The following is a 26,496-nucleotide window of genomic DNA, read 5'->3' on the forward strand; positions in this document are numbered from 1 at the left end:
TTTATTGGAGAATACCCCTTCCCTGTCTCCACCCAGGCTAAGAATGGTTTACTTTTCCAAGGATAAGCTGAGGATCAAAGGGAGATGCTAAACTTTACAGGAACCCAGGCCTTGAAAAGGGAGGGGGGTTGGGTGAGCTAAAGGGGGCTGCCCAGAAAGTGTCAATGAGAACTGACAGGCATGCAAGGAGACACACAGAGATGAAGAAAGCATGTCGTGAGCAGGACAATCTGCATCTCCCAGCCAGAGATAGGGGTTAGGTGGGATGAAGAGAATTTACAGAAAGAAAGAAAGATTAAGGGTTGGTAAAGGGGGAAAAATATAGAGAGACCGACCTTCACTATTTTTACCCTTTGCTCAGTGTGCTATGTACCTTTGGGTGAAAGAATAAATAATACTTTGTTTTGAAGAAGCTGTTTTCAAGTCATTAATCAGCCACTGTCTCAGGCTCCCGCTGGAAAAGGCTTACGGGTGCCAAACTCAGTTGGGCCTGTCTGGTTAACACCGTTGGAAGACAGGGAGGCTGTGGGCCACAGATCTAGTCTAAGGGTTATTGGACTATGTGGTTCCACCCAGAGTGAGGTGCAGGAAGCAAAGCCTCTCACTTGAGAGAGATAAAAAGGGGCCCTAAGTCTTATCTCGCCCAATAACTGTGACACAAGGTATTGTGAAAGATATGATAACAGAAATTTAAATATCTTACATGAAAATCTCCCACCATCCTGTAACTTCTTTGTGATCCAGTGGCCACTAATGCTGTCCTGGGTCAAGGTGTGAAAGAACATATACCCTGGCTGTCACTTCTAGGGCACATTAGACTTCAAGGCTGCCAAATATTTTGCTCATCCAACTTCTCTGTAACGTTGAAAATAGTATGTTCTAATTTCCCTTCTTGGTTACAAGAGGTAGATTTAATTAGTTTGTGTTCCTGCCTTTCTTTTGATCAGTTCATAGGTGCTAATATACAGTTCCAAAGCTGTTGTGTCCTTTCCTAAATACACTCAGTAAATCATTACAGTGAAGAGGCTCTTCTTGAAGTTCTGGAGAAATACCGGTCTGTCTTCTGGTGCTCATTTTGGTAAAATGAGAAATGTGCACCTGCTTAACTAAACGCAATGCAGCTTTCCTTCTGTACCTCCTTGGAGGTCCTAGGCAAGATAATAAATACACATAATAAAATAAATCAAAATAAGACAAAGTAATTCAGAGTTAATACACCAAGCAGAACTTATGATTATTTATTATAGGCCAAATGGGACGCTTATAAGAATAAGGTACTATTCAGAATGGATAAGGGTGGCAGAATATGGATCCAAATATATAAATTGCTTTAAACTGCAGGAAATCCTATCCCTTTTGAAATCAATGGGAGTTTTGCCTGTGATTCCAAAGGGGCCAGGGTTTGACCCCACATTTTCTTCTCGGACTCTTAAAATGAACCTTTGCTTATTGAAATCACACATAATAAATTGATAGCCATTTCTCAGATCATTCATTGCCATGAACCTAATCAATGCAAATATCCTGCTGCAGAATTCCAGAGCAAAATGAGGAAACGTTTTTGGGAAACTGCAAAATTTGGTTTCCAAGATCAAGTGTGAATGTCTGCTGTACTAAAGTTCTGGGCTAGATTGTGTCACGAGGGCATGGCCTTTTCTAAGGAGAAGCACATTGTCTCAAGACAATCCCAGAGAAGGAAATGTAGTTCTGGGAGTCACAATTCCTCCCTGCTCTCCCTTTGCTCCTCAGGGAAAGTAATTTGCTGCTGGCCTATATCACAAATAAATTAATACTCTGACAACATGCCAAATGAGCTCTGTTATGAGTTCTGTTGGCTGGTGTGTTGAGGGGGCAGATTAAAATCTCTGTTTATTCCCCACCTGTCCCCAGTTATTCTCCCCTACCTGCCCCGGCTGGTTGACTTGTAGCACCTCAACCCCTGTGCATCTAAACTCAAGGCCAAGCTGGCTTTCTGAAGGGGCATATTTCCCTGTATGCACCTGAACAGTCATGCAGCCCAAAACATTTTAGCCATCTGAGATTGTTTGGAGTGTATTAGTATTAATTTAAACAGTTTATCTGACACTCTCAGTGAAATGATGTTCAAAATTAATTATGACTTTCAAAGGAAAAATAGGAAGGAACATCACAAGTGGCATCCAGAACTACTTTATGAAGTGACTATTTTTAACTGCCATTAAAACTCAAATTAGATAGCTGCAGAATTGGTTCATCATATGTTGTTAGAATATTCAAGCTACTCTGAGTTCAATAAAGCAGGGTCACTTTTTAATTTTGCATGGCAAAAATGAGCACCAGCTGATACGCCAGACTGGTATTTCTTCACAGCTGAAGTGAAGAGACACTCTGCTGATGATGATTTATTGAGTGCTTGTAGGAACAGACAAGACAGGTATAGGATATGAAAAATTACAGGCTTGCCCTGGGACATCCATTACAAACAATCACTCTGTCAGATCCTTTGTGGTCTTGATGTGTGCAAATTTTATGAACATTAATCTCATGCTCTCTGAGTGGACACTAAGCCCCTAGGAATGTTGTTTTGTTTTGTTTTTCCTCTTTTCATGTGATGCCCCCACACCAGTTTCTCTGCTTTAACCTCTGCCATCAAATTGCTTTGTTGCCACCACAATCCTTTCAGGTGAGGAGGAGTGGAAAGAACTATATGCCATAATTCCTGCTCCACAATAGCTCAGAACAGGTTATTGTGACTAGCATGAAGCACCCCAGGGGCTGGATCACTCACCAGCAGCCCTCTGAATTCTCTCCAGCAAAAAAAGCCAACAAATAGGTTTCGATCTGGGGGAGGCTACTCGTCAGAGAGGAAGACCCAAAAAATGAGGTTCTAGGAGGGGAAAGATAGCAGAGAGCACCCCCTTCTGACTGTAGGCAGCAGGTCCTGGGGGATTAAGTAGAAAAGGGATTAAGTAGAAAAGAAACACACATCCTTATCAAAGAGGCTGGAAGGGGAGGGTAGCAGAGGCACCTTCTTCTCCTATCCTCATCCTTGCAGCAGCCAATAAATAGAAAAGGAATCGAATAAGGAGATTTTCACCCATGTGCAATGAGTTACCTCTGAGTCTGCCTACATTTGATGAGTCATCCCTGGGTTCCCTCTGAGGCCATGTCTACACTAGCATTTATGTTGGCAAAACTTCTGTCGCACAGGGGTATGAAAAGGTCCTGCAGCCTATGTCTGTCTCTGTGATAGTCAGCCCCTGTTCCAGCCTACCTCTGCTCCTATCTCAAACAGCTATTGTGTGATTCTGATTCCATGAATCAGACTGGAGGATCCTAGGGGGTAGGAAAGGAGTTTCTAATTTTATCGGACACTTCCTAGCAAGGGAGTGATATCAAAATGGAACCGCAAGTGGAGGCGAGGGACAACATTGTGGTAGGAGTCCCAGTATCTTCTCCCTGCTCATTAGCTGGGGGTGAGTACTGAGCTCACCATGGTGGTGGTCTATGATTTCCAAACTTTTCTAATCAGTTTCAAGCCAGTAGCTTTAATTTCCCAACTAGTAATTACCTGGCAGTTTTTTCAAGCATTGGTTGTAATAACAGGGAATTACATAATAATTAAAATTTACATAGAAGCTTAAAAGTTCAACTGTTTTAAAAAACTGTTTTTACAGGATGTCTTTCAAAAAGCTGAAAGAATAATAGCCTTGCTGATCTATGTAAGTGCGTGAATTAATCTCTTCTAAAAACTGTTGTAAAACTTGTAATTCACACCATGCCAAAACCATGGATTGTGATTATTTTTTTCCTGTAAGTTCATTCTAGCTACTTGATAGCTTAATGAACGGAAACAGTCATGTTTTGCTGATTATATAACTCCTTTTCCATCTAAATGGATGGATTCCTTCAAAGCATGATCAAATATGTCCAGCAGCTGTTAGAGGACTTTTTTTATTTGGTGACCATGCAGTTCATCCCTTAACACGTATTCTGAAAATAATTCATTTCAACTTTGAAATCATTGCATTCATGTTTAGTTCACCATATAGAATACATTCAAGTAGTGTCCCTGAGGTTACTTTAATGAATGTCCCTAGCCATGAAAGCTAGGGAAGAGCCAATGGTATACGATGAAGATTTCACTTACCTGTCCCACAGCTACCACAGCAAAGCTACTCTTTTAAGCAGCATTAATGGTGATACGTGTTTGTGTATCTAGAGGCCCAAGTTCCAGAAATTTACTCACAGACTGTTTGACTGTCCCCAGACCAAAAATAGAGAGAATGGGATGGGGGAAGCCAACTATCCGCAAAATGCAAAATTAATGTTCCTGTGAATAATGTAGAACTCAAGGAGAAAAAATGCCGGCAGGTTTTGCTCCAAATTCACCAATTTGTTGTGTCCCTTCAAGTCATGAAAAGAAGGCGAGCACTAACACTCCAGCCTTCATTGTGGAATGGCATTAGCACTGTCTATTAAGAAATGGAAATGCATAGTTAGTTTTTTCTCAGCCAGGAAAGGCTTGGGTTTTTCTCCCTGACTTTGAAATGCTTTCTTATTCAGAATTATTGATGGACATGATCTGATGCCCTTGCTTCAAGGGAAAACTCTCCGATCCGAGCATGAATTTCTCTTCCATTACTGTAATGCATATTTAAATGCAGTGCGCTGGCATCCAGGAAACAGTAAGTAAACTTGCCTATTCACATTTTAAATATTTCATGCAATTTTTATTGCAACTTGAAAAGAATCAGAAAAAAGCCTGAGGCTATGGTTACAAATAAATTGCTTAAAGTACTGGGTTTTTGTCTTTATCTTTTTTATACCTTTCTCCTTTTTATCCAGAAAACACACCTATCTACACAGCCAGTTTATTATTTGACATTAATTTGATGCTGCACAACAAAGTTTTATATCAACACAGTGCTGAGACCTACAGTGACTGAATATATTTTCTAAATTTGTATTTGTTTAGAGCAGAGTTTCTGTTACATGATGTTACATTTGAGTCAGGGCCAGATATTACTTTTTAAATAAAATGTACAGCTAATAGGAATGTTTGCTGGACAGTTTAGTGGGTATTATGCCAGCTGGACAATTTTTACCATTGAAAGCAGCAAAGTCACAAATCCCAAGTGAATTATTAGACTTTTCATGCTTTTATGAACACTATAATTGTGCTTTGAAGGCCAAGGAACTAAACATTGCTCACTGATCTATTTCTTTTTATCAGCTCAGTTTTCATGGTGGCAGCTGCCGTACTAATGTCAACATGTTGCCCTTCCTATAAAAAATCCCTGTGCTGAAGGAGTCACTCACTCGTTTGGGTGACAATATGCAGTACTTGTCCCAGGTCAGTTGACACTCATGGTGACAAATTATAAAAAGGCTTCAGAATGTTGATATGACACAAACCTTTTGCAGTGGGCATCACCATGCATGCTGTCAATTTCAGTGCTTTTCAGCAGGTTTGTTAGCCTGTCAGAAGAGGTGGATTTAAGACTCTGATTTGTAAACCTCAAATAATTTGGAGGTTTGGTATGAATAATCATCTATACATCTTACCCAAAACTTTCCATAATCACCTTGGATTACATATGGGGATGCAAATCCTGCAAGATGACAGGATTGATGCAATTAAAAACAGATAGCAAGATGCTACACACGTAAGTAAGGCTTTAGGAAAGAAATGCATGAAGTGTTGTATTTGAGAACTAGTACATGATCATGGAACTAAAGGGTATTGTAATGCACAATCATGCAACATGAAGATGTGATTATACCATTTAGGTACAGCACTGCGTCCAGGGGAGGGTATAACTGCACCACCCCACAAGGAACAGGGGACGCAGTGTGTTTCTCAGAATTCCCAGGTCTGTAGAGGTGGTTTGCTCACTACCATGTGTGACACTGTATGGAATATGTGGGACACTTTATGATATTGCTGATACCAATATTATAAAATTGCAATGAATCGTGCCAGATATCCCATGTGAGGTATCTGCAGAAGTGTTATAATTTGCGAAGTCTGATAATCTTTTTTATATGTTTGTATCACCTTTGTATTACGAGTTGTCATAAATATAAAGAGAAGGGTAAAACCCTTTGAAATCCCTCCTGGCCAGGGGAAAGCTCCTCTCACCTGTAAAGGGTTAAGAAGCTAAAGGTAACCTTGCTGGCACCTGACCAAAATGACCAATGAGGAGACAAGATACTTTCAAAAGCTGGGAGGAGGGAGAGAAACAAAGGGTCTGTGTCTGTCTGTATGCTGCGCTGGCCGGGGACAGAACAGGAATGGAGTCTTAGAACTTTTAGTAAGTAATCTAGCTAGGTATGTGTTAGATTATGATTTCTTTAAATGGCTGAGAAAAGAATTGTGCTGAATAGAATAACTATTTCTGTCTGTGTATCTTTTTTGTAACTTAAGGTTTTGCCTAGAGGGGTTCTCTATGTTTTTGAATCTAATTACCCTGTAAGATATCTACCATCCTGATTTTACAGGGGGGATTTCTTTATTTCTATTTACTTCTATTTTTTATTAAAAGTCTTCTTGTAAAACACTGAATGCTTTTTCATTGTTCTCAGATCCAAGGGTTTGGGTTTGTGGTCACCTCTGCAAATTGGTGAGGCTTTTTATCCAACATTTCCCAGGAAAGGGGGGGTGCAAGTGTTGGGAGGATTGTTCATTGTTCTTAAGATCCAAGGGTCTGGGTCTGTAGTCACCTAGGCAAATTGGTGAGGCTTTTTACCAAACCTTGTCCAGGAAGTGGGGTGCAAGGTTTTGGGAAGTATTTTGGGGGGAAGGACGCGTCCAAACAGCTCTTCCCCAGTAACCAGTATTAGTTTGGTGGTGGTAGCGGCCTGTCCAAGGTGTAATATTTTGTACCTTGGGGAAGTTTTGACCTAAGCTGGTAAGGATAAGCTTAGGAGGTTTTTCATGCAGGTCCCCACATCTGTACCCTAGAGTTCAGAGTGGGGGAGGAACCTTGACACGAGTTATAGATATATAGGGTATATCTGTATTTCCAAACTTGTGCTGTGCATCTGGGTGACACCCTCAGACAGACTGGTGTCAGCACTGCCCAGCCTGCTTTATGGCCCATCAAGGGAAATAAACTATACAGTGTACTCATTGAAAGGGTCAGGGGCTACACCTTATGACTCCTGTTCATAGGCATGCCCCTGCATGCCTTGCTAACTCTAAGGCTTCCATAGGGTTGCCAACTTTCTAATCGCACAAAACCGAACACCCTTGCCCCACCCCTTCCCCACTACTTCTCCAAGGCCCTGCCTCTGCCCCACCCCTTCTCTGAGCCTTGCCCCCACTCACTCCATCCCCCTTCCCTCTGTCGCTTGCTCTCCCACACCCTCACTCGCTCATTTTCACCGGCTGGGGCTGGGGCAGGAAGTTGAGGTGCAGGAGGGGGTGAGGACTCTAGCGGGCTCCAGGATGGGGCCAGAAATGAGGCGTTCAGAGTGTGGGAGGGGGCTCAGGGATGGGGCAGGGGATTGGGGAGGGGAGGTGAGAGCTCCAACTGGAGATGAGGGCTCTGGGGTGGGGCTTGTGCCAAGGGGTTCGGAATGCGCGAGGGAGTTCCAAGCTGGGGCAGGGGTTGGGGTGCAGGAGTGGGTGAGGGCTCTGGCTGGGGGTGCAGGCTCTGGGATGGGGCCAAGAATGTGCGGTTTGGGGTATAGGAGGGGGCTCTGGGCTAGGGCCAATGGGTTTGGAGTGTGGGAGGGGGCTCCGAGCTGGGGCAGGGGGTTGGGGAATGTGGGGGGGTGCAAGCTCCAGGAGGGAGTTTGGGTGTAGAAGGGGACTCGGGGCTGAGACAGGGGGTTGGGTGCAGGAGCAGGTGTGGGATGCGGGCTCTGGGTGGGAGTTTGGGTGTGAGAGGGGGCTCAGGGTTGGGGCAGGGGGTTGGGGTGTGGGTGGGGGTGCGGGCTGCGGGTGGTGCTTACCTCAGGCAGCTCCCAGAAGTGGCTGGTATGTCCCTTGGCTCTTAGGCGGCCAATGGGAGCTGCAGAACTGGCTCTCAGGGCGGGGGCAGTGCCTAGGAGCCACAGGGATGTGTCACTGCTTCTGGGGAGCAACACGGAGCCAGGTAGGGAGCCTGCCAGCCCCGCACCAACCGGACTTTTAACGGCGCAGTCAGCGGTGCTGACTGGGGCCACCGGGATCCCTTTTTGAGTGGGTGTTCCAGTCGAAAACCAGACACCTGGCAACTCTAGGCTTCCAGGCCATGTGCTGGGTAGCTTGTATTTGGAACAAAGAAAATACATGATGCATGGCAAAAGACTATAAAAGGCAGCTGTATCTTCTCCATTTTGTCTTCAGTCCTACTTCTTGTCTTCAGTTCTGCTTCTTACCTCTGGAGGAACTTTGCTACAAACTGAAGGTCTGTACAAAGGACTGAATGACCCATCCAAGTGGATGTACGCCAGAGGGACTTTCAAGCCAGCAAACTCACCAATACTGCCAAGAACCTGGTATATGGACTATGAAGTTTTTGTATTAATGTGATTGCGTTGCCATTTAACAACTCTCTTCTTGTTCTTTCTTTTTTCTTTATAATAAATCTTTAGTTTTAGACACTAAAGGATTGTCTGGCAGCATGGTATTTTGGATAAGATCCAACCTAATATTGACCTGGCAAGGTGGCTGGCCCTTTGGGGTTAGAAAAACATTTTGTATGGTGAACAGAGTTTTAAAATAACTTTTCACTGTACTGGACCTAAGTGCTGATTGGGAGCCAGAGAACTGGAATGCAATAAAGAGGGCTGTGTTATTTCTTTTTTCTTTTTCTCTTCTTTTCTTGATGACCAGTGTGGGGATCAGAAGCACAGTTTGTGACTGGTTGGGAAGTTTAACTTCAGTGTTACCCAGCAGTCTTGTGCGTATCTTCTCTCCCTTTTGCAGCCTTCCCTGACCTTAGCATGTCCAGTGAGGGCTGCCCTAGGCACCACCGGGTCACACCAAACATCTTTGTGGGGTGGAGTTCTCTCTCCTTCCCCTGAGCAGCTAGTCAGCTTTGTTATCTCTTGGGGCAGAGGGGTGAGTGGAGGGGGTTGGAGCAATGGACCCTAATCTTCCCAACCTCTATAGTGACTAGAATAGAGCAGTCCCTCTTATTCCCCAGAATTCATGGACTGCAATTTTTCCTAGTACTAAGATGTGCCATACAAGGGTGGAAAGAAGTCTGCTTGCATCCTCCCTCCATGCTGCATAGCAAAACAGGGCCAGGCAGAATCTGACCATAACGTTTTCTTGATGTCACTTTCGTATGGAAGTCTAGTAGCAGCCTGACAGTCATGCAGAGTATCATTCTCGGAGCACAAGCATGTGGTAGGTAAACATTCTTCTTCTTCCCCTTTTGTGTCAGTTTCTCTGGAGAGTGTTCAGTTGTCACTGCTACCACTCTTTTCCAATCCCAGCTCTTCATAAATGCCTTTTCTGTGGAGACAATAGAACAGCATCCATAAAGATATGCTCAAGCCAGTGAAAGATCCTTCACATTGCTTATCTCACTCCAGCATGTTACTGTTGTATAGAAAGAGACTCCATGTACTCCTCTAGCTTGTTGCTCTAGTACACAGCTGATGTAATCAGCATTGCTGTGGTCACTCACCTGGCATAATATAGTATTTTCCTCACTTCTGATTTCTCGGTAGCTCTCTGTGGCAGTTCTCTGATATTGTAAGAAGCACCTGATATGTTCAAAATACAGTATATTACTAATTCATTAATTATTGCCCTTTAACTGCTCCCAACTGCTCTTATTGGCATTTTGACCAGTAGTTTCCTGTGCGATTCTGAATTTTACTATTACCATTTGCGACAATCAGGGTCCAGACACCCCAAGAGGAAAAGGGGGGATCTGAACCCCAAAAATAAGCAGTTGAATCAGCTGATTGCATACACCATTATTGTACTATAAGTAAAGTATCATTTAAAAACTGATGTGCTGATCATGAATATCATTGTGTGATGTATGTACAGGTGGTGTGTAAAGAGTTATGCATTTAGGAAAAATGTTCCTAAAATATGTTGTGGGGGCAGACTTGATAAACAAAGAAATGTTGTTTTGCCTGTGTCTCCAGTGTAAATGGAACAAGGTGATTCTAGAGACAATGGAAGTTACATAGAAGTCACCAGGGGAATGGGAAGTCAACAGCTGGTGAGAAGAACTTTAGCTGGGGATACACTTGAAAAGAATACATTTAAAATGTTTACAGTCCAGTAAAACAAGAAGGGGAGAATTAGTTCATGGGTATCCTTAAAAAAGGCCTAGAAAACTATAAAATGCTATCCTACCATACTTACTTAAGCTTACCCTTCTTGCATTGTGGTTTGCATGTGGGCACAAACCCAAACCCGCGTAACAAAAATGAAATGTATGCAAGTATCAAAGTATTCATTTCTTTCTTGTCTTTGTATTTTATGTACTCTTTAGAAAATATGCTTCAGCCTTGTAAACTCTGCAGTGTCTGTAATGGCTGCTCCTGCTAGGGATGGCATTTGTCCAAAAGGAAGAGCTTCCAGCATCATGTGTCCAAGAGTGAAAGTTTTGTAAGGATTGACCACTGAAGCTTCAGAATGCTAGAATGCAAAATATCCTGTGTATGCACTCACATCTGTAGCTAGTTTAAATTTAGTTAAAGCGTTGCAAGTCCCATATTACTGTATAGTGCTTGTACACCAGAATTCAGAGTAGCAGCCGTGTTAATCTGTATTCGCAAAAAGAAAAGGAGTACTTGTGGCACCTTAGAGACTAACCAATTTATTTGAGCATAAGCTTTCATGAGCTAAAGCTCACTTCATTGGATGCAAGTGAGCTGTAGCTCACGAAAGCTTATGCTCAAATAAATTGGTTAGTCTCTAAGGTGCCACTAGTACTCCTTTTCTTTTTGTACACCAGAATGAAGCTGGTCAAGTTTTATTTGAAAAGAATTTCCAAGAAAAGGATAACAACCAGATCTTTTCAGATCTCGTACATATAGATCTCATACATACAGAGATGCTGAGAGAATTAATGCTAATACAAAAGAGCCCTGTATGAATCTCCACCACCTTCCCACCAGCGAGCTGCAGGTGTGGAAGATGCTTGAATTACTGCAGATCTAGGTTTTACCAGAAGGAGGGAGACATGTAGTACCTGTCTGGACAACAGGAAAATAAAGATAAATCATTTGATTTTTTTTCTTAAATAGACTAAATACACTGCAACAAAAGACTGAGTCCTTAGTACAGTAGCCTTTTTCAGACTGATATCCAAATGGATATTTAGGTTATATGTATCCTTAACACCCAGATGGTTAATTGGATTGATTTCCAAATCATACAGAGTAGAGTCAGAGAGCCTGTGAATGAGTTGCATACTTTGATGGCTGATCTTCCCTTCACTGTATTCAATGTAAGGGGAATGTCTGTTCCACTCAGTGCATGTCAAGGTGGATCAGGTTATGCTGTAACTGAAAATCTGACCATTTCTTTGCTAGGGTTCTGGCAGAATCAATGGCCTGCCTCTATTATGTTTCCATCTTAGAAAGCTGCAGGGCTGCTACCATTTCTGCTCACACGTTTACACAGCACCTTTCTCAACATGGCATCTAGGCCTGATGCTCACTTTAGGAGGGCAGTACAGCAATCTTTGTTTAATTAGAACTCCTCAGCCTACCTTCTTGGGGTTTGTAATAGTAACTAGACTCTGACAAATGGGAATATGCAGAGATCATCTTTAAGAAGAAAGGCTGAGTTGCAGTAACTGTGGTTCGTTGAGAGTGTTGGCTGTCAGCATATTCACACTAACTGCTGACCATCCCCATTGCTCTCTAGGACTCTGAGGTTTAATAGAAGGAACTGAGGTAGCTGAGGGTTCGGGAATGCCTGGCCCATTGTAAACTTGGCTCTGAATATTCAGTACTACAAAGGGCTTTTGTAGAAGCTCCTGAAGCTCAGTGATGCTGGAGGGCTCTGCCCACAAATATTAATATTCTGAAGCTACACATTTGAAAAATTCTAATTCCTGGTATTTAACCTGTCTTTTTGCCTAATTAGATGTCATCTTAAGTGCTCAGGATCCTAAATCATTAAACATTTACACTTTAAAAGATCATAATCAATGACAATGTAGTTTCTACGTTTAAAGACTAAGCCATCTAAGTTTTTGTATAATGTTCTGGTCACTGTATATGTCAGAATATGCTTTGGCCTAATTTAACTCGATCAAATGCTATAGTTCTGCTGATGCTAACAGACTGGTACTTCTGTACCGTGGATTGCTTTTCTTTGTTAAAGTTATAATTTACATAAAGGAATACTGTAAAAAATGTCAAGAGCTGCTGCTCTGGAACTTTGGCATAAGAATTAGTGCTATTAAAAATGCATCACTATGACAACGTAATTATAAGGAGAGCATTCATCAAATAAAGAGTGTATTTTTGGTTGCATGGTACTGTTGCATGTTGCAAACTCAGAGGCCTATTCTCCTCTCATTGTGACCATCATCCCATTAATATAAGTGGGAATTACACTTCACGCTGTGCAGTAAATTCCTGCAATCCTTGTAAACATTCTGGAATACAACACAGCACAGTATATATTACAAAGAAATAACAATCCTAATGGTATTTTAGCACGATAAGTAAAAATCTATTGATAAATGTCAGGATGATTGCACTAGCAACAGTTCAGCTTCCCTTTTACAAACCAGGGTTTTAGTAGTAGAAAGAAAAGCAGTACTTGTGGCACCTTAGAGACGAACCAATTTATTTGAGTATAAGCTTCCGTGAGCTACAGCTCACTTCATCTGATGCATAAAAGTGGAAAATGCAGTGAGGATGTTTTTATACACACAGACCATGAAAAAATGGGCGTTTATCACTTCAAAAGGTTTAGGAAACTGCTACTTTTAGACAAAGAAGAGGAAGGAGGGAAAACATAAGCTTCATTTTTGTGTTTAGTAGAAATGTTTACTGACTTATCTAGGATGAACTAGATCAACTTCTTAGTTTTTACTAGACAATAAATTAAACCAGCACTTTTACTGCTTCCTTGCCCTCTCCCCTACCCCATAGTAATTTGTTTCCAGTACCAAAACTGTGAGTGTCAGTATGAATATTTTTAAGGGCCTTGCCATGGCAAATTAAATTGAAATGCCAATAAAATCAAAACAGTGCATCATGAAACATAAATGATTGATAGAAAGGGGAATACAATTCAATGAGATATACTAATCTGCATAGACAGAGGGGAAGAATCTACTAATCTCAGTACTGCATTGCCTCTAGTACTGAGACACTGGGTAAAGGGAGAATAATACCCAAGTTATCAGCTTTGAAAATATAAATGAAATTATTAGCAGCTCTCGTTACAAGAAAAACCACACATCAAAACCAATGGATTGATCCTTCTTGTGAAAAATACTGATTCTGAACCTAGTTCTTTTAACTTAGTGATGTAATTTAGAAATGCCTTTGAGAATTCTCACCCATCAGTTCACTTGGGACACCCCCAATCTGAATGGGAGAGGCTGAGATTGTCTGGCACGGAGTGCCCCATGCTGCTTCATACATTATGGGCCATATTACTATCAAAGGCCACACTATTACTGTCCCTTCAAAGGCCATCTGGTTGGTCAGATGATATTACAGGTTCAGAGCAATGGTCAAGGAGCATCCTTGTCAAACTTGCTAGTCAGTCTTTGCCTACTCATCCAACCTGAATCAGTCAGCTAATTTTGTTCTTTGGTAGACCAAGCTTTGTAAAGAATTTCAATTCATAGAATTATATTCATATTGTGTGAGTCAATAATGTAATATTGTTGGGAAAAAAACTGAACATTATTCTGGGATGTATTAGCCATAGTGTAAGCAAGACACGAGACGCAATTCTTCCATCCACTTAGCACTGATAAGGCCTCTAGTGGAGTACTGCGTCCAGTTCTGGGCACAACACTGGAGAATGTCGAGAGGAGAGCAATACAAAGGTCTAGAAACATGACCTACAAGGAAAGACTGAAAAAAACCTGGGTTGTTTAGCCTGGAAAAGACTAAATACATTTTCAAATATGTAAGTTCAGGCCTTCAAGTTTATAGAGAGGAGGTTGATAAATTGATCTCCTTATCCATGGAGGAGAGGAAAAGAAGTAATGGTCTTAAATTGCAGCAAGGGAGATTTAGGTTAGACATTATGCAATACTTCCTAACTATAAGTTAGTTAAGCACTGGAACAAATTACCTAGGAAGGCTGTGGAATCTCTGTCATTCGAAGTTTTTTAAAACAAGTTCGGGCTTGTCTAGACTGGCAAGCTTCTGCGCAGTAAAGCAGCTTTTTGTGCTCAAACTGCAGACGTGTACACACTGCCAAGCCACTTTGCGCTCAGAAGTGCCTCAGTTGCAGCGCTGCAAAAAACCCACCTCTCCAAGAGTCGTAAGGCTATTTGCGCAGAGGCTCCAGCGCGTTATTGCTAGTGTAGACCCTTGATTGCATTCTGCACTGTAACTGGCCTCCGGAGCTGTCAAATGATGCCTCAAGTGACCGCTCTGCTCATTGTTTTGAACATGGCTGCCCTGGAAACATGTGCCCCTCCCCTTTCAAAGCACCATTTTGACAGCCCTTGTGTGCTGTGCTGATCTGGTCCAGGACACAAAGCAAACTATTAATGTGGAATGCGCGTGCTGTTGAACACAGAGGCAGGTGTGGGTGGGTGTGAGAGAGAGAGATTGCTGTGCAGAGGGCCCAGGGAGGGAGGCAGGGGCTAATGTTGGGATTTCCCACTCCTCCTGCATCAGGACAGGTTGCTTCTTGCTGCTGTCTGAACTTACTAGACAGCATGCCGACACACTCTCTGTCCCCCAAAACACACTGTCTCTCTCCCCCCATCCATACACACACACTCTCCCTGTCACACACTCTTCCCCCCACACACTTCAGTTGGAAAGCAGCTGGCAATGTAGTAGGATGCCCATCAACAATGCGATTGGGAAACCTGCATCATGTGATGCTGTGCCTGCCACATGCGGCATCGGCAAACCCTTCCCAAAGCACCCTGTGGCCAGTTGCCCAGTGGGATAATGCACTGCTCTCTTTGCTGTTGCAAGAGCTACTAATGTGGATGCGCTCAGCCTCACAAAGAGCACAGTGTGGACACACAACAGCGGTTTAATTCCGGTGTTTTAATAAAAGTGGTATAACTTGTGGTGCAGAAACTTGCCAGTGTAGACATACCCTTAGACAAATACCTGTCAGGGATAGTCTAGATAATACTTAGGCCTACCTTTGTGCAGAAGACTAAACTAGGTGACCCCTTGAGATCCCATCCAATCCTACATTTCTGTGAGTTACAAAAATAAAAATGAGTAAAGAATCTATTTTAAAGAAAAAATTCAAGATTGTAAAGATTTGACTGTCTGGTTTAACACCCCTTAAAGGGGCTTGATCTTCCAAGGGAGGATGTTCAGTACTTTCTGAAAATCAGGCCCCTTTATGGTGTGTCTTGCTAAGAAAACTAAAATTGAGGCATCCAAAATTACTAGTCACTCTTAGAACCTTGGACAATGATTCATATTGAAATATTTTTTTTTAAGATGGGAGAATATCAGACTTTTTTAAATTGTTGCAACCACATTGTGCACTCTGTTGCCTGCTTTAAAAATTTGTAACCCTAGGCTACCAGAGATGGTTATACAGTGCTATTCAGTATGTAGCACGTTCACTTTAAAAGCCACAGGACAAGCGGTGGAAATGAGCCAGAAGTAATCAGACTGCTGTTCTGGAAATGAAAATATCTATTCTACTCTGTTGCTGGCTAAAAGGTTTGCCTTGTGAATATAACTGGTTGAGGAATAGAATCAAAAATGTCCATCCATCCCTTTTTTTTAAATTTCAATATTTGAAAAAATTAAATGAGTCCTAGTGAATTTCTGCATCTTGGCATATACTGCAGTAATAAAAATGAATTCCATCAATGTCACCCACTGGGAGTCAGATCTTTAAATGTTCATACAGTAGTCAATGCCAACAACTGTGGTCCACAGTATCCCACTTTGTATGATATTCCATGAGAGATGTTTAGCCCTCCTAAAGGAGAGGAGTCTTCCTAGTCATTGTTTATTTCAATTTTTTGCTCAGGGACACACTATTTTCCTCTATGCATTTAGTATATCTTTACTCAGGGTGCAGGATTATTTCAGCTAATGACAGTGGATTTATTTATTTATGTATTTATTTATTTATTTTTGGTTGAGGCCTGAGGTTTAAAAATACAGAAGATTTTGCAGTTGACAGGTGTAAGACCAATCAATTTAGAAAGAAAGAAAGAAAGAAAGAAAGAAAGAAAGAAAGAAAGAAAGAAAGAGAAAGAAAAACTTGTTTAGATTTTACTGCACTATTTTTCTTTAAGCCATAAAAAGAATTTAAGTCAAAATCTGTTCTCAGTTACCCAGGTGTAATTTAAAATCAGTGGAGAGAAGAACAGCCATAATGGGTCAGACCTATGGTCCATCTAGCCCAGTATCCTGTTTGCTGACAGTGCCCAATGCCAGGTGCTTCAGAGGGAATGTACAGAACAGGTAATCATCACGTGATCCATCCCATCACTCATTCCCAGCTTCTGGCAAACAGAGGCTAAAGACACCATCTCTGCCCATCCTGGCTAATAGCCATTGATGGACCTATCCTCCATGAGCTTATCGAATTCTTTTTTGAGATGTATGGTTAGGGAAGAATTTTACCTCTTGTGTAAACTAGAAGAGAAATCAGACTTGTTTCTGAAGATGAAAATATGCATAAAAGAGGCACAATCTGCAATTTCCCCATTTTCCCAAGACTGATATGAAATTGTACATTCTAACTCTTATTTTAATTAACAGCGTTGAAAATTATTCATAGTATTGTGGTTTAGTTTAAATATTAGCCATATCAATTTGTGACTCAAGATTTAAATAAAATAAATAAAATTAAAGAATGCCAAACTTGTGGACAAAATTGTCCTGAGAGCAGTTAAGCATGTGAGTAAGTGCTGGTAGATATTGAAAACTGGGAAATGGCTATGTAATACTGTAGAATCAATCTGAAATTGTTCTTCCTGTTATAAATGTATGTTTGGGAGGGTGGCTGAGGCAACAGCAGTTGTAGAAACAATAGTTTCTGTATGAGGAGATGTTTTCAAACTAAAGTAGTTGGCAACACATCTTCCTCTCTAATTCAGCTCTCCTAAAATATTTTTGGTTTAATTTTAAAAACATAGTATCCTCCTACATCCACAGAACAAATGAACAAGTATTTTCTTTAAAATGAAGGGGGGTGGAGAATATCTTGTGAGATCTTCCAGATAGGTTTTCCCATGTCCCCTTGTGGAAGAAATAATACTGATAAGAAGATTTGGTCATTGTGCTTCTTCCTTTATGGTGAATGAATGCTACTGCAGCTTCATATGTGAAATGTCAAATGTGTTACTATGCATCACATTAGACCTATAAGCTTTGCCTCGGCTTTGTTTTTGTCTTTCTCTTACTTGCTTTGCTGAAGACTTTCATATCAATATTGTGTACCTTTTCTTAATGGGAGACTGTTAATGGTAAATCAAGACTCCTATTTGCTACTGAGAACCTCAGCACCTACTTACAAATACAAAAGAGGGTAAAATAATCTATTTAGCTGTCTTGGTCCAGGAAGTTAACATCTCCTTTAACACAACACACTTCAAAAGAAGTGACTATCATACAGTATGATATTTTGTCTACACCACGCAGCTTTTAGTGACAAGACTGTGTCGACACAGCCTTGTCGCCAGAAGTCAGTGTGTGTAAACACTCTTTGTCGGTACTTTGTCGGCACTTTTGCTGACAAAATACTTCTAGCCCCACGAACGACGTTAGCTTTGTCGGCAGGAGAGCGCTCATGCCGACAAAGCTGCGTTCACACTGCCACTTGCATGGGCAAAACTTTCGTCTTTCACGGGGGGGCTTTTTTAAGTACCCGTGAAAGACAAAAGCTTTGTCGACAACTTTGCAGTGCAGACATACCCTAACTTTTGCCAGGTAAACCTTTTGTTTTCATACCATGAAAACAGATCTCTTTAAATTCATCCTCCTAAGACACCAACCTCATATCCTCCTTCAGTAAAGGAAGTAAAACAGGTGGCATTGTGTGTGTGAGAGAGAGAGAGAGAGCACAAGCGCAAAGCAAGGAAAAACAATCAAAGCAACAAATTTCTCCATTTCTTTTGAAAGCTTTGCTTTCTGGTTAGAACAAGAATAGTAAAACTGATTTAAGAACCTACCAGTGAAAGAGCATGGTGGATGTCCCTTGACACTGATATTCTATTCCCAGATTCTCCTTGTGATCATATTACAGTATTTTTCCCTCACACAAAAATTGCAGCCATAACTGATCAGTCTCTTGAATCCAAGACATCCTGACCTAAATTAGTAATGTTCTTAGTGAATAGAAAAAAGTTGACAGGTTTGAATGAGTATATAAAAGCAAAGACATTTTAAAGAGTCTAATTTAGTACCATTTAAATGTCAATGTGAATGGGTTGCTGTCAGGAACAGTACCATATATTTGTGGTAGTAAAACAGTCTTGAGGGTTCTGACCTGTAGAATTTACCTGTAGAAGACAGAAAAAAGATATAAACTAGGGCAGCTTTCTGCTTTTAAATACACGATCCATTTGGAAGGTTGGCAGCAGACACAATGAAAGTAAATAATAATAAATATATAAAACAAGATAAAAATTATGTTCTAACCTTCAAAAGTGAATGTCTGCTCACAAAATCACTTAAAAAAAAAAAAAGAAAAAAGGGGGGGGGCTTTAAAAAAATCTCCAGAGCAGTGCAATTCCAAAGATAGCTTCAGGTCAGTGCTAGATTTGAGCCTGCAGCATCCTGCATATTCAGAACACAGCACTGATTCATTCTACTTTTAAAATTGGATTCAAATGACATACGCTATCTTAGGCAATGTGCTTCAAAGAAAGGAGTTACTTCATATTCATCCTGCCTAGTGTATAAAGTGTGCCAGACCACTTGGTTCATCTCTCTCCCATGAAGTGCTTGTTTCTCAGAAAAAGAAAAAAAAAAAAACACTGAAAACATGATTGTCTGAAGTTGGCTAATGTATCATTACCTCATTAAGAATACTGTCCTGGAGGAGAGAGTACCATAAAAGCATCAGAATGAAAAAAGAAATATGTGGAAAATAAGGTTTCTAATCAGTGCTATGGACTCAGATTCAGAATGATTCAGTGAGTTGCAGACCAGGATACTCTGCTTACACATACTGGTCACAACAGACGTAGCACATATCTAGTGCAGGAAATAACCACCCTTTTCCTCCTGCCCACAGCAGGCAGATAGTGTTCCTCACCCTCCAGTTCTTCTCCTAGCACAGACAGCTATTTTTCTTCCTCTGCTTCTGCCAGTGCAGAAAGGCACCCTCCCCACCCCTTCTTACATCTTGGTCTAGGTGATGTATGAGGCCATCACAACATAATTTATTACCTTTTCCTCCAATATCTTGGTTAATTATGTAAGACTTCAATACTTAAAAAGCTTTTTGAAAGTTTCTATTTATTCTAAGTCCTTTGACTTTTTCTCCTTACTGAAAAAGTATGAAAATCTGCATGCAAACAGAAAAGAGGGGCTAAATTTAGCAAACAAATTGTTTGCTGAAGATATTTCTTTCAACTCTTAACTAGAAATACAAAGTCCATGAGATCAGATGAAGCAACAGATGATTGTGACTTTTTACAAATATATTCTTTATTCAAAACTTTCAGTTTAAAAAATAATAATAATTCTTGGGCTGCAGATCAGTCCTGAGTCTGTTCCTTGATTCTATGAGCAGAACTTAGATTTGGGGTTCCAGTGCAAATACATATTTGCACTTTATTCTCCAGGACTACATTGCTGTTTCTTTTACGCCACCAGAATGGCATTCGGGGTCCAGGATACGATGGCAGTGTTGCAGAGGAAAGCTGCACCAACTTGCACCCTAAAGGTTCGAAAACCAACAGATAAATAAAAGGAGTCTTATATTTATGGGTTTAAGAAAAATTCTCAGGAATTTAAAACAGGTCTCATGACTTTTTGAGAATATTTCTGCCCTTTATAGCTGGTTTAGAGTTAACTCTTTATTTTGTGAGCTGAGATGTTTCTGCTGTTACACATACTTGGTACACTCTGAAGTCATTGAGGTAGAATTCCAGTTGATTCCAGTGGCAGCTTTGCCTGTATGAGGGCTTTAAGATCAGGATAATTTTGTGTTCCAGAATCTCCTCATTGTCTTCATCTCCACTGACCATTGAGACTTCCCCAGACACCTACACATTTCACTTCCTTATATAATTGTCATTCTTACGAGAGTTGGGATGATTCTCGGACATTTCCCTTTATTCCCTTCTTTATCCTCTTAGCTCGTTAGCCAGGGAAAAATGACTTACTTTTCATAGAGGTACCAGAGAGTGTCAATTAATCTTTTGCTAAAGCTACTAAAACACTATCATGTACAAACACAAAGTAAAAACATACAGCAAGAAAAATAGAAAATGAACCAAAGTTAGATGTAATCACTTCATACACAAGAGTATTTTGAGCCTAGATCTGCAAAATTAAATGAGATGGAAATTCCAGGAAAATAATTGTATGCAAAGAAATTTAACTGAATGCAGAAATCATGGCACATTTCTCCTGAGAAAATGTCTTACCACTGCTAGCTTCTTAAGTGGATTCATTGCCTGTCTCTGATCTATCATTCATGTTTATTTTGCCCATCTAAATTACCCTGCAGTTTCTTTTGGGTAAGATTCTTCATTTCTAGCATGCAGAGTGGCACCTTAAAATACATATTAATTAATGTTTTGAGACCATGTTAACTTAAAATTCCAGAATCCTTTAATCCAGCCAGGGCCCTCACACAGCAATACCAGTTTCGCTAGAGCTGGTCACAGGCCCTGAAAACCACTTTCTTCCACTTCCTGCCTCACCTCTCTCAAACCACACCTATCTGTAACCCAGCTAAAGAAGGAGAGGACACTCATGTTGTCACATCGTGCAGGTTTTAAACAGTTGATGATGTTCACCCTAGATATAGCTGCATTTTCAGTGGTGGAATGAGTGATCCTTGTCTACAGTATGTAGATGTTAGACGTTTATAAAGTAATCCAGGACCCTTAAGGATGAAAGGCACTGTATAAAAGTATTATGTATTATTTACTTCTTTTGTTTATATCATGCACCTGCCTAGCTAGTTAAACTGAATGTCATACAGTTTAAGCTCCTCCCATTTGTAGTCTGGGGACATTGTACAGTATATGAGACCATACATTTTGTCTGTTTTCCTTTTATCAAAACTAAATAATTTCCATTCCAAAGTCTCAGATGCAGGTTTAGAGTTATGAGCTTCAATTATAGAAACTCATGCTGGAAGTTCTGTAATAAAATTTCTAGTAATGTGCTTGTATTGTTTATAGCTGGCAGCGATTCAGGGCCTGTACTGTGGACTAGATTCTGAAAACGCTACATGTGAGCAATTTCCATTGAAGTTGCTTACATACAGCTGCTGTTGCAGCCTGGGGCTCTGGATGCGTATACCTTTAAGAAGCAGAAACTTCTATAGTCAATGTGTTTGAGTCAGTGGTTCAATGGAAGGTATAGAGATATAGGGAAGCAACACAAAGTTAAACAAAAGACTAGAGTTTGTTCAACGGTCAAAGTCAGCTTCATTAGTAAGGGCCAGTTTTACTTATAAGAATGCAAGTACCCACACAAAGATGATGCAGGTTTGAACCAAGTGCCCTGACAGTGATGTTTTGCAGTAACTACTTTGAATTTGCTACAAAGCCTTGAAAAAAAATAAAAAAAGCTTTGAAAGAATTCTGTGTCTAACAAGTCCTAAGCTAGAAGCAGCCAAGTGAAAGAATATAGAAAATGCAGTAAGTAGCAGCTGTGTTCTGCTGAAAATTTGATCTGTGTAAAATTGGACTTGGTAGTTTCTGTAAAAGTAACCATAGAAAGCATACAAAAAACTCCTCTGTTTGGAATTTTGTTTGTATTGATTAGTTTTACTCTGTTGAAAAGCATTTTGAGACTTTATACAGAGTTATGTTGGTCTAAAAAACACTGCCTCTTTTCCTTTAGTTTGGATAGATGTCAGTAATCTACCACACATTTCAACAGCAGAAAAGATATGAAACCTCACAAGATATGAAAATGTGCTAGTTGAACTAAATGTAATAACAGCTAAGCAGAAATAGCATTGCTTTGGCATTTTGTAGGTCCACCTGTAAAGTGCATTGAAATACTTATTTTGGTGCAAAAATAAATACAGAACAAGAATGTCACAAATTTGGGACAGGTTAACAAGAAACTTGAGCAGTTAATGAATGAATTTGCAACTAAAATGATAAAATTAGCATGCCCAGGTAACTTTTCTGATACTGGGAATTGAAACAAAATGTATGTTGCTTGTATTTTTGCCTCATTCACTAGAAAAAAGCTGGCCCTAACTGAATGGCTAGAATGTGCCAGAAGTTATAGAACTCTCAGCACTAATGGGCAGAGAAAGAGAGCAAGGGACAAGTACATCTCAAAATCTGTAAAAATACTTAGCAAAGAAATAAAAATATTTTCAAAATTGATGCAATAGTCTGAAAGCCTGATTTAACGTCTATTGAAATCCATGGAAAGTCTCTAGATAGAGAGGTAATTTCCTTCATAAAGGCCAGTGTGTGTGTATATAGCAAATATGCCATGAGGTGGCAAAATGAATCATTTCTACACAGTGAGCTAACAGTTTTAAGTGTCACTGTCTTTGCCTACCAAAGTTGCGAAATGATATTAAAAAACATTGTAAGTTACTGTGCTCTAGCTAACACATTTTAAAATACAACCTATTTCCTTAGTCTAGACCATGTCCCACTGAGGGCAACACCCAAAGTCTATAAGCACTTTCTTTACCTTTAATTACATGGAATTTGCATTTTACTCAAGTAGGAGAATGATTGTAGGAGTAATAATTACTTTTATTATTTATTATTTATATTATCCCCGTGCCTAGAAGCCCAAGTCATGGACTAAGACTCCACTGCGCCAGGCGCTATATAAATACAGAATAAAAGGATCGTCCCTACCTCAGAGAGCTTCCATCTAAGTATAAGACAAGAGACAGCAGATGAATACACTAAGCGAGATGGAAGAGGACCAAGAAACAATAAAACAATATTAGGCAACCTGATAGATAGTGGTCTCCGAATGCTAGCAGCCTGTAAACTGTAACTTTAATCTGCAGTTCAGATACTGGGCAAAACTTGCTCTCCAATATGCATGCATTCTTCACTGGATCTGAGGGCAGAATTTGACTCATTGCTGTTAACTTTAGCTTTCAAAAGTATTGTTGTCAAAGTTTGCGTGACTGGGAGCAGAGGAAAACAATGGGAGTTTCTGGGGGCTGAACAATTCAGAAAATCCAGTCCTGTATTGCTTCACTGCTGCCTCAAGCACCAGGTCTGGTATGGTGGACATGACAAACTTGAAGTGCCACTTGATGTTTCAGGTACAGCATGACATTCCACTGGGATTTCAGAACATCAGGAGAGTACTGCAACAACACAGTGTCTGGACTAGAAGATTATTTCCTTGTTCAAATGGATCCTGTATTCTTACTCTCCTGTAGGATTTGGATAAAGAAGATTGTGAAATTTGATGCTAGGTCTTGGTATTTGACATGTTTTCCAGCTCATATAGCACTTAGATATTATAAAAAGACTTCATCCTTTGAAGTCTTGAGACATTTCAGGAGACTAAAAAAAAATTGTTTGGCAAATAGTTTAATCTGTGCCAATGTGTTTATTTATAGTGATGACACATTAGGTTTTGGCAAACAACTGAATAGGGCAAAACTCTAAGAAATGTATTTGAATATTTAGATGTTAGTAATCTGAAAAGGATCTCTCAAAACTGGGTGATTGGGCAACAAAATAGCAGATGAAATTTAATGTTGATAAATGCAAAGTAATGCACACTGGAAAGCATAATCCCAACTATACATATAAAATGATGGGGTCTAAATTAGCTGTTACCACTCAAGAAAGAGATTTTGGAGTCATTGTGGATAGGTCTCTGAAAACATCCACTCAATGTGCAGCGGCAGTCAAAAAGCGAATAATTAAGAAAGGGACAGATAATAGGACAGAAAATATCATATCGCCTCAATATAAATCCATGGTACGCCCATATCTTGAATACTGTGTGCAGTTGTGGTCACCCCATCTCAAAAAAGATATATTGGAACTGGAAAAGATTCAGAAAAGGGCAGCAAAAATTATTAGGGGTATGGAAAAGCATCTGTATGAGGAGAGATTAATATGACTGGGACTTTTCAGCTTGGAAAAGAGACGGCTAAGGGGAGATATGATTGAGGTCGATAAAAGCATGACTGGTATAGAGAAAGTAGATAAGGAAGTGTTGTTTACTACTGCTCATACCACAAGAAGTAGATAAGGAAGTGTTGTTTACTACTGCTCATAACACAAGAACTAGAACACCAGATGAAACCAAACACAAGAACATAACACAAGAACACCAAATGAAATTAATAGGCAGCAGGTTTAAAAGAAATAAAAGGAAGTATTTCTTCACACAACACACAGTCAACCTGTGGAACTCCTTGCCAGAGGATGTTGTGAAGGCCAAGACCGTAACAGGGTTCAAAAAAGAACTAGACAAATTAATGAAGGATAGGGTCATCAATGGCTATTAGCCAGGATGGGCAGGAATGGTGTCCCTAGTCTCTGTTTGCCAGAAGCTGGGAATGAGCAACAGGTGATGGATCACGTGATGATTACCTGTTCTGTTCATTCCCTCTGAGGCACCTGGCACTGGCTACTGTTGGAAGACAGGATACTGGGCTAGACGGACCCTTGGTCTGACCCAGTAGGACCATTCTTATGTTCTTATGGGTTTAGAAATCATAATAGCCCAATGTCGTTCTAATGAAAAAGTAAATATCAGAAATTTAGGGGAAAATATTCTCAACAGATTAGTAGATAATTTGGAGGGTTGGGAGGAAACTGTTCTGTGATAGGGCTAACTGACATGCTATTTGTGTGTGGGAACGTCCTTTAGTGGAAAAATAGTTATTGAAAAATGGGATGATTTGAAATACTGTACAGATGCATTTTGAGATTTTTCTCAAGGCTTGCTCTTAAATTTGAGCTGTGGCAAGGGATCCCAAACAAACAAATAAATAAATAAATAACATCTAGAAAAGGAAGCCTGAGCACTGAGCAGCATGGGAAGATGGGCTTTAGATGAATGTTTCTTTTTGGTTTTTGCTACCCTTTCTCTTGTCACAGATCATCAAGCTCTAGAGACTATTTTTGGCAAAGCAACCTGCTACGATTGAAAGATGGGGATTGTGCATGCAAAGCGACAATTTAAAAATGGAACATAAGCCTGGTTTAAATAAATAAAACAACCCGAACCCAGCTGTCTGTATTTCAGGACATCCTTTGAGTGCTATCATCACTGATAACTACAGTAGAGAGATGTATATAAAATTCATATATTATCATGCAATGCCAAAAGCACTTTCAGTACTTTGGAGAAGGTACAACATGCAACTCTAAATGACTTCCATCTTCAAGCTGTTATTTATTTTATTTATGTATATTTCTTATTTAAATGATTGATTAAGGCCCTGATCCCTGCAATCTGACCAGTGTATAGAGTGATCAGAAACTTTCCAACAATACTGTTTCATTGGAAAATGCCAGCTCATTGAACCTGGAATTTCTTGCAAAAACAAGTTCAGTATGACAAACTTCCACCGAGTCAAAGGCAGGGTCTTGGCAGAACCCTGCTGCTGGGCAGTTCAGCTAAGCAGACTACCTGGGTGCTGAGGGTCCATAGCTCTGCGGCAGCCCCACCACTTGCTCCCCAAGAACAAATCTGGTTTCAGAAACACCATGAGTTGATTTGTTTCTGAAACAACTTTTTTTTTTTAAAATGTTCTAGCTCATGAGAAACTTCTGAAAACTTGGTTTTGTTCTGAGTTGGAATGAAACCAAACTTCAAGATTCTGAAATTTCTCACAAAATGTAAATCCTGAGTTTTGACTGGCTCTATCTATGTGGGCAGACTGCACTAATATACAGTCTCGCGACATCAGGCTGAAGGCAGGCAGGGTGATGATATTTGTCAGCCCATCCGGACTACAGTATCAAAAGTTGATAATGGACACTATTAAATAGTTACGCATTTAATAATCTCCACAGTAACTAGGAGTTGAGTTACACTAAAAGGTTATTTGATATTTGAGAGGAAGGAATGACTGGTGAGGACACTAGCCTCAGTCATGGGTGGTGTGAAGAAAGTGAATAAGGAAGTGTTATTTCCCCTTTCATATAACAAAAGAATCAGGGATCACTCCATGAAATTATAGGTAATAGATTTAAAACAAACATAAGGAAATACTTCTTCCCACAACGACAGTCTACCTGTGGAACTCATTGC

The 26,496-nt window shown here is 40.3% G+C and overlaps 1 protein-coding gene across 5 annotated transcripts in view; it reads left to right on the top strand.

Annotated features, from left to right (window-relative positions):
- The window catches only part of STS (steroid sulfatase), a 178,201-nt gene that overhangs the window by 123,303 nt on the left and 28,402 nt on the right, over positions 1-26,496 (top strand). For 4 of the 5 annotated variants that reach the window (XM_084648910.1, XM_084648908.1, XM_084648911.1 and 1 more), the window contains one exon: positions 4,546-4,667. In XM_084648910.1, coding sequence (XP_084505036.1) covers positions 4,546-4,667 — 122 coding nt within the window. Of the gene's footprint in view, positions 1-4,545; positions 4,668-5,215; positions 6,356-26,496 lie in introns of those variants that run through there. The other variant, XM_084648912.1, reaches the window with a different exon arrangement.

Source organism: Lepidochelys olivacea (genome assembly GCF_965140295.1).
Source record: "Lepidochelys olivacea isolate rLepOli2 genome assembly, chromosome: 1".
Taxonomy (NCBI): domain Eukaryota; kingdom Metazoa; phylum Chordata; order Testudines; family Cheloniidae; genus Lepidochelys; species Lepidochelys olivacea.